Source organism: Truncatella angustata, assembly GCF_020726525.1.
Source record: "Truncatella angustata strain MPI-SDFR-AT-0073 chromosome Unknown BKA67scaffold_3, whole genome shotgun sequence".
Taxonomy (NCBI): domain Eukaryota; kingdom Fungi; phylum Ascomycota; class Sordariomycetes; order Amphisphaeriales; family Sporocadaceae; genus Truncatella; species Truncatella angustata.
Genome location: NW_025763383.1, coordinates 3,309,114 through 3,319,673, shown reverse-complemented (window position 1 = coordinate 3,319,673; position 10,560 = coordinate 3,309,114). Strand labels below are relative to the sequence as shown.

The 10,560-nt window shown below is 54.1% G+C and overlaps 4 protein-coding genes across 4 annotated transcripts; 1 reads left to right on the top strand and 3 right to left on the bottom strand.

Moving 5' to 3' along the window:
- Positions 1 to 388: 388 nt before the first annotated feature.
- Positions 389 to 1,740, top strand: BKA67DRAFT_515032 (quinon protein alcohol dehydrogenase-like superfamily; the record flags this gene model as incomplete). Its single annotated transcript, XM_046097692.1, has 5 exons — positions 389 to 410; positions 464 to 485; positions 625 to 1,120; positions 1,192 to 1,383; positions 1,522 to 1,740. 5 exons carry the CDS (start codon positions 389 to 391, stop codon positions 1,738 to 1,740), a joined length of 951 nt encoding a protein of 316 aa, XP_045960198.1.
- An 869-nt stretch (positions 1,741 to 2,609) lies between these two features.
- BKA67DRAFT_657831 (armadillo-type protein) lies at positions 2,610 to 5,047 on the bottom strand (the record flags this gene model as incomplete). Its single annotated transcript, XM_046107180.1, has 2 exons — positions 2,610 to 3,806; positions 3,857 to 5,047. 2 exons carry the CDS (start codon positions 5,045 to 5,047, stop codon positions 2,610 to 2,612), a joined length of 2,388 nt encoding a protein of 795 aa, XP_045960197.1.
- A 515-nt stretch (positions 5,048 to 5,562) lies between these two features.
- Positions 5,563 to 7,540, bottom strand: BKA67DRAFT_562188 (uncharacterized protein). Its single transcript, XM_046102582.1, has 2 exons — positions 6,731 to 7,540; positions 5,563 to 6,674 (listed from the first exon to the last, which is right to left on the bottom strand). Exons 1-2 carry the CDS (start codon positions 7,356 to 7,358, stop codon positions 5,662 to 5,664), a joined length of 1,641 nt encoding a protein of 546 aa, XP_045960196.1. The 5' UTR covers positions 7,359 to 7,540; the 3' UTR covers positions 5,563 to 5,661.
- Positions 7,541 to 8,641: 1,101 nt separating this feature from the next.
- BKA67DRAFT_534836 (ribosomal protein S5 domain 2-type protein) lies at positions 8,642 to 9,845 on the bottom strand (the record flags this gene model as incomplete). Its single annotated transcript, XM_046099925.1, has 3 exons — positions 8,642 to 8,986; positions 9,038 to 9,336; positions 9,425 to 9,845. The coding sequence occupies 3 exons, from the start codon at positions 9,843 to 9,845 to the stop codon at positions 8,642 to 8,644; spliced, it is 1,065 nt and encodes a 354-aa protein (XP_045960195.1).
- Between the last annotated feature and the right edge of the window lie 715 nt (positions 9,846 to 10,560).

Genomic DNA, 10,560 nt, shown 5'->3' with positions numbered 1-10,560 from the left:
ATGCAGCTATGTAACTTGACCCGTACGGTCCGCAATAGTGTTGGCTTGATGCTAGACCAGACTAGTCTATTTGGGTCCAAGTTTGATCGGTGGGGCACGATACCGATAGAGATAGCGATAAGTTAGCGATAATGATACGGCTCCATTCGCAAGTAATCGGTATGTACATACGTAGGAGCCTGGGAGCTTAGCGGGTTAGTGACAGCACTCAGTAAGAGCTGGCGCAAGCTTCCCGTCTGTCGCAACTTCACCGAAAACGAGAACCCCCCCCCTCGCCAATTCTTCAAGAGAGTTTGATAGTATCTCGACATACTGATACCCTCGACGCGACAAAGACGCGTGAAGTTCCCAGATTCGAGTCGTAAGATGGGCTGTTGAGTAGCTCACCATGTCTGTCATTCTGTGCACAGGTAAGAGTCGGCGTCGTTTCGGCGCGTCCATTCATCGCTAACCACTCGTGAAGCCGGATATGATCACACGATCAGGTACGCAGCCCTACATGCCTTCCATGCCATGCCGTGCCTTGACTTTGCAATCCTCGTGGGACTGTGTCCGCCTTTTACGTCGTCGTCGTCGTCGTCGTCTCAGTCCACGTTGTAGCTGACCACCCTCCCCCTCCTGCAGGTTCTGGGAGGCCCTTTCCGGAATCTGCTCTCGCACCATCCAACATCCCGACTCTCAGGTCAACCGCCTCTGTATCTCTCCCGACAAGCGCTTTCTGGCAGCCGCTGGCCACCATACCGTGAAGCTCTACGACATCAAGTCCACCAACCCGAACCCCCTGCTGACCTTCGAGGGCCACACCGGCAACATCACCGGTGTCGCATTCCACTGCGAGGGCAAATGGATGGTAACGTCCTCCGAGGACGGCACGGTCAAGATTTGGGAGACCCGCTCCGGCACCATCCAGCGCAGCTATAACCATGGCAGCCCCGTCAACGATGTTGTTATCCATCCCAACCAGGGAGAAATCATAAGCTGCGATCGCTCGGGCAGTGTGCGAATCTGGGATCTGGCCGAGAACAACTGCAGCCACCAGCTGATTCCCGAGGAGGACGTCAGCGTCAGCAGCGTCACCGTCGCGAGCGACGGCAGCTTGCTCTGCGCTGCCAATAATGCAGTAAGTCCCAGCCTACTTCCTTGGCCCCGCCTCACGATCGAGTTGCATCACATGCTCATGTCCGTCTCCAGGGCAATGTCTTTGTTTGGGCCCTCATCCAGCGCTACGAACACACCGACCTGATGCCTGTCACATACTTCCCTGCACACAAGGAATACATCACCCGCATCCTCCTCTCTCCCGACGTCAAGAAGCTTGCTACATGCTCAGCCGATCATACTGCCAAGATCTGGGAAGTCATCGACGTCGACCCTGCCGACCAGGTTCCCCTGCCCACCCGCAGCTCGTCGTCTGCTGCCCCTACCAACGGAATACACAGTTTCCTCAATGGCACAGCTTTCCCAACGCCATCAATAGTATCGCCATCCGACCACGATCCCAACAACGAGGTGCCCGTCAAGAAACCCAAACCCTACCCCCTCGAAGCTACTCTGCAGGGCCATCAGCGTTGGGTTTGGGATTGTGCATTCTCTGCCGACTCGGCCTACCTGGTTACCGCCTGTAGTGACCACTATGCTCGTCTGTGGGAGTTGCACAGCCAACAGGTTATCCGCCAGTATAACGGTCACCACCGGGGAGCAGTCTGTGTTGCGCTCAACGACTACTCTGAGGCCCGATAGGATGGCGACGAAGAGGCACAGAACTTCAACCTCGCGGACCTGCGACAAGCCCAGGGCCGCTACGTCAGAGATCGGAGAGATCTCGTCAACGGCATACGCAGTCACTCGACCGCGCAGCCACATGCCAGAACCCCGCCGCCGCGGCTGGTAATTCCGCCGTTGCTTGTCTTTCCCAGTGCTCCTGTCGGAGCTTTCTACCCAGTACTCACCAGTGCAAGTTTAGAGAGCCAGGCCATCGCCTCCAGCGACGGCGAGTGGTCGCCCATCTCGGAATCTGCAAATAACTGATCAGCCATGCCAGACGTCGTAGCTTGTCCTATACTACGGGACATTCTCGAAAAGAGGATCATGTATGGAATGACGCCAACTTTCACAGCGGCGTGGTTTTCCTGGGCGTCAAGGTTCTTTTTTCCAGCTTCATGAACATCGAAACAGGGATGACCCGAGCGTGCCTATGCTGGCAGTGTTTCGTTTTTCTTGCAGTTATAGATACCACAGTTTCAGTACCCAAAGTCTGGTGATCCTAGTCATGTCCCTTACTTGCATGGCCAACGTGAAATGCGATCAATAGTGTAAGAAACAACAGGAGCATTATTTAGTCCAGCAGCAGCGGTCTTCCCAAAGCTGTCTAGCTGTCCATATGAATCTGGAGATATGATTAAAAGTCTATCATTTATATGTCAACTTCCGCGCTACTGGTATTTAAAATCCAAAGCTTCCCAAACAAACCAGTGCTCCAAACCAACGCCCTGCCATGCCATGCCAAAAAAAGAAAATCGACTACTATGCTCTAATGCTTCGTTCCCGACCAAGTTTTCCCACAACCCAGAGAAAAGCTGCTCGTCGAAAGTGGGGGAGGGGGAACCCCCTTACCAGCCGTCACCCCAGCCGTCATCGTCATCCGCGGCCTTGGGCTTCAGATCGATCTTCTTCTTGGCGATGACGGGCTTGGGCTTGCCGGCCACCTTCTTGGCCGCCCCTGCACTATGATTCGCCTTGGCGAGGCCCTTGGGCAGCGATTTCGCGCCGCTAGCGCCTGTCTTCTTCTGGGCCTGGGCCGCCAGCCAGCCGGCGAAGTCGGGCTCGGAGCCGTCGTCGAAGGGGGCCGGTGACGAGACGGCTTTCTTGGGGGCTGCTTGCTTCGAGGCGCTGGAAAAGGCGGATGCGGACGCCGGTGTCGTGTCGGCGGTGTTGTTGTTGCTGTCGTCGCCCCAGGCGCCGTCGTCCCCGTCGTCCATGTCGCCCATCTCGCCCCATGCGGAGGCCTCGTTGTCTTCTGCGGGCTCGGGGTCCTTGAAGTAAGCTTCCGCGTTCGAGGTCGAGGAGTTTCGGGACAGGGAGGTGGATGGTCTCGGGGATAGAGCTTGGCGGTGGAGTGTAGATGCCGAAGACGTAGATGGCACGAGACGATTTGACCCGGGCGTTGGAGACGTGACCGTGGGCGTGGTGTTGCCGTTGCTCGCTGATGGTTGGATCTCTCCTGCTGCCGTAGAGAGCTTGTTGGTAAAGGAGGAGATGGCCCATCCCGTCCAGGATGATGCTTCGCTTGCTTGAGGTGTGCTCATGCGGGGACCAGCGCCCTCACTGGCAGCTTGAGGCGGCAGGACTGTGTCGGGCATGCTTGCAACCGCTTTCTTGACCTTGGTCATATATACATCGAGCGTTTTCACCGCCTGATCGCGGATCATCTTCTCCTTATCAATAAGCGAGGGGCATATGGCAGGCATAACTTTTGCCGCGCAATCCTCGTCGGTGAAATGATCTGACGTTGCGGCAAGAGCCATGAGAGATGCGTGGCGCGCGTGCACGAAAGGATCTCGCAAGGAACGTGTGAATGCGGCGATGAGGACTTTGCTTCTGTTCGACGTTCCCAAATTCTTGGCAATTTTGCCTAGGACGATCGTTGTATTGGTTCTGATGCCTGGTTGTTCATCGTTGGCAGTCTTGGCCAAATACTTCAACAGTTCACCATTGACAACCCTGTCCGAGAGTTTGCTGATGATGACCAACACGGATTTAAGGGTTTGCTCCCTGACGACCGGGGCCAAATCTGTGAATCCGGTTACCTTGAGGATTGATTAGCAATAAGCAGGAACATGCAGAAGAGATTACTTACGAGACTGGGAAAGATCTTGTCGTTGACTACCTTCTGCGGCAGTCTATCGATCATGAGCGGTAAGTTGTCCAACAAGCAAACGCGAATGGCTCTATCAGGATTTCCAAACAACCTGATAACCACAGGTTGGACTTTCGCATCGAAATCGTCGCTTGACAACTTGGTCGATATCTTCATGACAACTCCAAAGGCCTTTGGCCCACCGCCTCCGAATTCTACCGATTTCAGCAGTTCCGGCAGAACCTTCATCTTGAAGAAATCTTCGGGAAAATCGTCGGACAATGAATCTAGGTCATCCAAAAACTGCTCTCTCTCCTCTTCAGACTTCATACCGAGGTTGTCCACTCCTTCCGTCAGCTTGATCAATGGCGAGTCGAAGAAGCCACCGGAGCGTTTGCCTTGTTCCAAGAATGCGCCAACGGTGACTCTGGCCTTTGGGTTCGCGTTGACCAACCTCTTATAGCTCGTGTGCATGGTGGGTGGTATGCCCTTTGTCTGTCCAGCTTGCTCCGGCCCGGTGAAGTCGCCATTGAACGCCTCCGAGATCAATACTCCGAACAGATACGCGTCAACAGCCGAGTGGGGGCTTCTCTTGATGGCATCCCAGCCGTTTCTTGCCAGCTCCGGAGGTGTGTATCGCCCGTTGTCTGGGACCAGACTGCCCAATGTGTATATGACGGCATCGTCGTCCTTGACGTTGCTGAGGACCTCGAACCCACCGAGTTTCCACTCCCCGCTCTCGGACGTGTAGATGCTGGCGACCTTGAGATTTCCGTGTATGCTGGCGCCCTCGTCATTGATGAACTTGACTGTGCGCGCGACGCTGTACAGCCCCCACTTGATGGTCTCCTGGCTGAGGCTCTTGCGCTTGACGTGCCAGCGCAGGGGCACGACGCGCTCGGTGGCGATGTAGATGTAGGTGTCGGTCTCGACGGTGTCGAGGACCTTGACGACACCCGGGTGGCGCATGGTGCGCAGCTTCTTGAGGGCGTTCTTGGCGAGGGGCAGGCGGGACTTGCTCGATGGGTTAATCTCGAAGGAGAAGATGCTGCAGTTGCTGCCGTCCTCGCGGCGCGTCCCGTTGTACAGGGTCCAGATGGAGGCGTCGACGTCGACGCGGTCACCGAACGTATAGGGGAAGGGCGGCCCCTGGGCCATGGCCGACGCCACCGCCGACTTGAGGAAATTCATGTTATGAGTATGCGGTGTTTCATGCGGGTGCAGGAAACTAGAGATGGAGAGAAGTAGAAAGAGAAAAGGACAAATAGCAAAACAATGCTTGTGCCACGACTGCTAAGCAAGTGATAAGGTGGCCCTATCGTCGCCTCTCCTCTTGCATTGACTGGATATGCTATGCTAGTAGCTACATGACATTCATTAAGTTGCAGCCAGATGTCAGTTTTGACGCCCCTGGCCCCCCTTGACCCCTCCAAAATGTTGTCAAGCTTCCAGGCGCTGCCGGGTAAAAGTCAACAGCGGCGGCTTCCCCCTCACTAGGCCCAGCTGAGGAAAGCGGCACTAAAGCTCCTGCTCACTTGCACATGCAGAGTTCAGTACATACCGCGTACTGTTGACCTAACCTAGACTGCTAGACTAGATAACATTACGTTGATTGGATAGACTCTTACCTTGAACCTTCCAGATGTCCCCAGGATTGATGTAATTTATAGACACATGGCGTGGCGCAAATGTCTAGAGCATGCTTGTCTCTAGTCTAACCGTAGTTTAATTAATCAATGGTTTGAACTCTACATACTGCAAGTCTAACGGTGAGTCGTTCGAGACTGACTAACCTATAGGTTAGACTAGTTCAGAATCTTGAACCCACCCGTTCTCTTCTTCCACAAACCATCTGGGTCTAATTCGTCCCTCACACTCGCAGCAAGCTCCTTCTTCTCCTCTCTCAGTCTACCAAAATAGTCCTGTCGATAGAAGCCGTCATTCATGAAAAGAGGCAGATAAGCATCCGCGTCTAGTTTCCCCTGCCCTTGGAACCGCTCCCTCGCCGCTTTCAGTCCGTTGTACGTGTCCTGCATCGTCTGATCTATCTTCGGGTAGTCACTGTTGAACAAGAAACTGTAGTCCAGCTCGAGCACAATCCGGTCGACGTCGTCGTCCAAGTCCAGCAGATCCCCGCCCCTCTGCCTCGCAATCTGCGCAATCCGCTTCGGCATGGGCTGGAACGCGATGCTAGCAATGACCCCCGGCACCAGGGCCGCCGTGTTGCTGACGTTGACCCAGGTATCGTAGTATGCGCCCAGCACCTCGGCCCCGCTGGCCTCGCCCGGCAGCGGCGTGGTCTCGGTGCCGATGGTGTAGACGCTGCCCTTGACCACGGCCCAGTTGTTGCCGCTCAGCAGCTCGTTTATGCTCTGCGTCTTGGTCGTGTCGAGCGTGTGCGCGATGGCCGTGAAGTTGTCGAACACCCCCACCGGCGGCGTCGGCCCGTTGTAGTACACGAACAGGATCCAGATGTCGAGCAGCGTCCCCAGTGTGCGCTCCGCCGTCAGGATGATGCCCGCCTTCTCGTCCGGGTAGTGTTCCGTAAAGTCTCGCAGGGCCGCGAGGATCTTGGGTGTCGTCTCGTCGTTGGCGTCGAACCAGAGGTTTCCACCCCATACTTGTCCCTGTGGGTGGGCCTGTAAGACGTACGAGGTCACAATGCCGTAGATGTTACCGCCGCCTTTGAGGGCCAGGAAGATGTCGGGATAAGTATCCTCCGTCACGGTGAGCACCGTGGCGTTGGCAAGCACGAGTGTGAACTCCAGGATGTTGTTCGCAGCCCATCCATATTCTGTGCTCATGAAACTAAGTCCGCCTAAATGTGTGAAAATCAGTAACCTGTTTCCCAAGGCAAAAGTCTGAGGCACCTACCTCCAAGCAGGTAGCCTCCAACCCCAACGTTTCCAATCCTCCCGCCGACCGCTGTATAACCAGTCCCGTCCAGTGCACCAGAAACGTCATCCCATCTGTTTCCAGGACCGACTCTAACTGTTTCCGTGACATTGTCCAACACGACCTCATTGAGCAATTTCGTCGAGATCAGGGGTCCGCCGGCCACACTAGCAAAGTAATTGTTTGGGTTGTGTCCTCCTGACTTGACGGCGAACGTGTCATTGTTGGACAAAAGGACCTGAACAATCTGGGCCACCTGCTCCGTCGACGTCGGTGTGAGGATGCAGTCCGGCTTGAGGTCCCCACAGGACGTTGACCAGTACTCGGTCTGCGCCGTGGTGTAGTCAATCGACAGCGGCAAGTCGACCGGGATGTCCGGATACAGACTCGCGACCTGACTACATGTCTGTGAGGCGGCCGCTGCCATCCCAAGGGAGCCCGACAGCGCCATGGCTGTCACGATACTGCGAGCCATACTGGACCTTGACTTATCAGACACGCGCCTCCTAGTGTTCCCGTATGCTCTTACTCGGAGCGTAGGAATAGCGAAAGGAGAACACGGGCCTCGTATGATCGTGGGCACTGACGTCCTTTTACATGTCCCCATGCCCTGACATTTTACCCTCCTCCTTGTTGGGGCCCGCAACCCCACGTTCCGCCATGCTGCATAGTCGCATCCACCGTCTATGTCTCCCCAAGGACTCTAATCACGTTTGGATCCGAATACGTAGGCGAAGCGAGGCAGGGACGGCAGTTTGGGAAGGTTTGGGGGTTCGTGTTTAATTCCAGATTAGATTTAGACAACCGTGGGTTGGGTGATCCTCAGCTCGCGTAGCCCACAAAGCCCAGATCCGGCTATGATCGTCGGGGCTTTTGGAATTGCCTATCCCTTTCCGGCCTGGGTGGCCAGGGCCTATAGCTGGCGTGCAGACAGGGATTGGAGATGTGACCGCCAGGGGTATCACATGTCAGCATCATCAGAATGCCCTGTTCGGGGGATTTGGTGTTGTCTTGGCGGCGATAATCTTCCTTTAAATTTCTGCTGGCGGATGTCCCGGATAACCTTTTTGTGTTGAACTACGGATCCGTACAGCATCGTGGGCTGTGATGAACATCGTAATCGCCGATCGACTTGAGGATGCGCCAAGACGTGTCGCCGGGAAATGAGCGGTTTTGGCATGTGGTCAGAATAGGCATATGCATATCACGCGATCCGGAGTATCAAGTTGATGCGGCACCCGCATTGTAAGGTTGTATTGCATCTGGATCTGGCGGTGACCATACAAGTTCATCAAGTCTTTGACCTCGATTTATGCACTGAGTGGTGAGAACTCGGTATATCCTTGTATCTCACTGGTACGGTAGGATTCGGCCACCAAAATGGCAAGAACTGATGCAACGCCAAGCGTGACATGTTTAAACTCTTTTGACAGCTTTACACGCATAGAAGGCTAATTTCGGGGCATTGAAGAGCATGGTGGCAAAAAAACATGTTGTGAGCACATGGAACTTGACTGGCAAGTCCGTGAATCTTTGCTTCGAATTGATAATGCTCAGATCTGATATGGGGTGATTGAGACCTGGGCAATTGCTTATTACTGCATCACACCACTACATTCTGGAGTGTCACTTATTCTAGGACATCGACATGGGCTTGAAGTCGGTATTAGGAGCGTCGACAGGTTAATCATCACCTTGATTGCACGATGCCGCAGTGTGTCAATTAGGGATGGTCATCCGCAGTACCTATCGGCTGGTTAAACACAAGAATGTCGTCGGACCTACATGCATCAAGGGTTTGTGGGGTCTCAATGAGCGAGTTTCATTAGAACACGGGCATGTCTGGCAACACTGTATGCAGGCGTTCTACTGGGTATCCTAATGTAACGCTCAAGAATGCCTGATGGTCTTGCAGCCCTCAGCAGGTTCGAGCAGTTGCCATTGGCACTCGATGTTCTCCTGCTTGAATCTGCTGATGATCCTATCTGCGATCTGCTCGAAATTGCTCGAGGCTAGTGCCAGGATTGTTGGTCCGGCACCAGAGAGGCAGACTCCCAACAGGCCCGCTTGGGTGTCAGGAGACATCGATGCGACGATATCTTGTAGACCGGGAATCAGCGTAGAGCGGTATTGTTGGTGCAACTTGTCCTGCATCGCCAAGTAGATCAGCTCCGGGTCTGGTGGTGACTGGCCCAATGCGACAGGCAAAAGAGCGATACGTTGCAAATTGAAAGTCTGAGGAGATGTTAGCATCAAATGACAATCATTTTGTCTAATGAGACATACCACATCCTGGCGAGGATAATGTGTTGGCAAAACCTCACGCGCCTTTGCAGTGGGTACTTGGAACTGAGGAATGATGGCGATGGCCTTTATTTCCTTGCTCCAGGGGAACTTGATGTGGTGGCCGATGCCATGCGGTGGCTCCGGGGGACGTTTCCCAGTGTCCTCACCTCCTGCTGGTGCCGGTAGTACCTCAGCCAGTGGGATCTCAACTCTCGCGACATCTTCCGGTGCGAGAGGCTTGAGGTACGTGCCGACAAAACCTCCGAAGAGAGCAGCGCCGACATTGTCAGGGTGACGTTCTATGAGCGTTGTCAGTATGTCCTGGAAATGGGGTGATAGGGTGGTGTGTGGCGCTTTCTACGTAGGCCTTGCAGGGTAAGGGCATACCAATCATCAGGCAAAAGTCGAAAAGGCGTTCCATGCTCAGGTCAAGCCCCCCGACCTCCTTGCCAAGCATCACGCCAGCTACAACAGCTGCTCCGGAAGAACCAAGCCCACGGCCGAGAGGGATGGGATTCTTGATGTGAACGTGGGTCTCGGCGGGGAATGCTCTTTGATCATGGCATCTCAACACGTAAAGCGCGACGCGGGTAATGAGGTTGGCCGAGGGGTCCAGAGGAACTTCCCCAGAGTCCTCACCTTGTCCCTCGTACGTGATTCGGCAGTTCAATGGCTCTTGTGAAGATGTCTTTGACCGGTCAATGGTGACCTCAAGCTCGAGGTAGATCGACAGAGCTAGACCGATCACATCGAATCCGGGGCCGATGTTCGCCGACGAACACGGCGTTCTGATAGTGAACTTCTCCATGTTCAATTCGAAATCTCTGTTTTGGCTTACTCAAAGTCTTGTGGATTGAGCTGCCCCCGAATGTGAGGAACCTGGCGATCGTGAAGGTCAGGTGGTGTTAGTCAGTCTAGCCCAATTCCATACCTGATTCAGAATTTTGAGTGTGGCCCGATGACGGAGGTGGGGCAGTCTTCCTCAGTGTCTCGTATGACACGGCTCAACAAAACCCAAACACTGCAAACTTCGCATCTCGAAGCATGATTTGCGTGTTTGCAGCTCACGAACTAGGTATCTCAGTTTTTACTGATATCTTGTCATGTCAACTTCTGGGCGGACGTGGGCTGGTGCATTTTGCAGATTCTTCTTTCTACTCTTCATCCGGGTTTGCTGGCTCAATGCGGGGTAAACTGCACTATAGCCGTCGGAAGCGACCCTGTTCATTGGTCTTGCGCCCTGCGATTGCATTCATGTAGTCCGGATTAATAATGTATAATCTTGCTCGCCACGCATCGCATTGCTTGTCGCCTCCTACCTATGATGGGAAACTACGAATGATTCGCGCAAACAGTATAGGCGATATGGAAGATGTGGAGCTAAAATCACTTCCGTAGTGGGTTTCAGGTCATTTAGATCATCAGTCATTCGAGACAAATATCTAACTGCAGTGGTTCAAGATGGCACTCGAATGAGTTTCTGTGCCCTCAAAGCCAAGTCGCTACTAAATTATCTCTGCTAT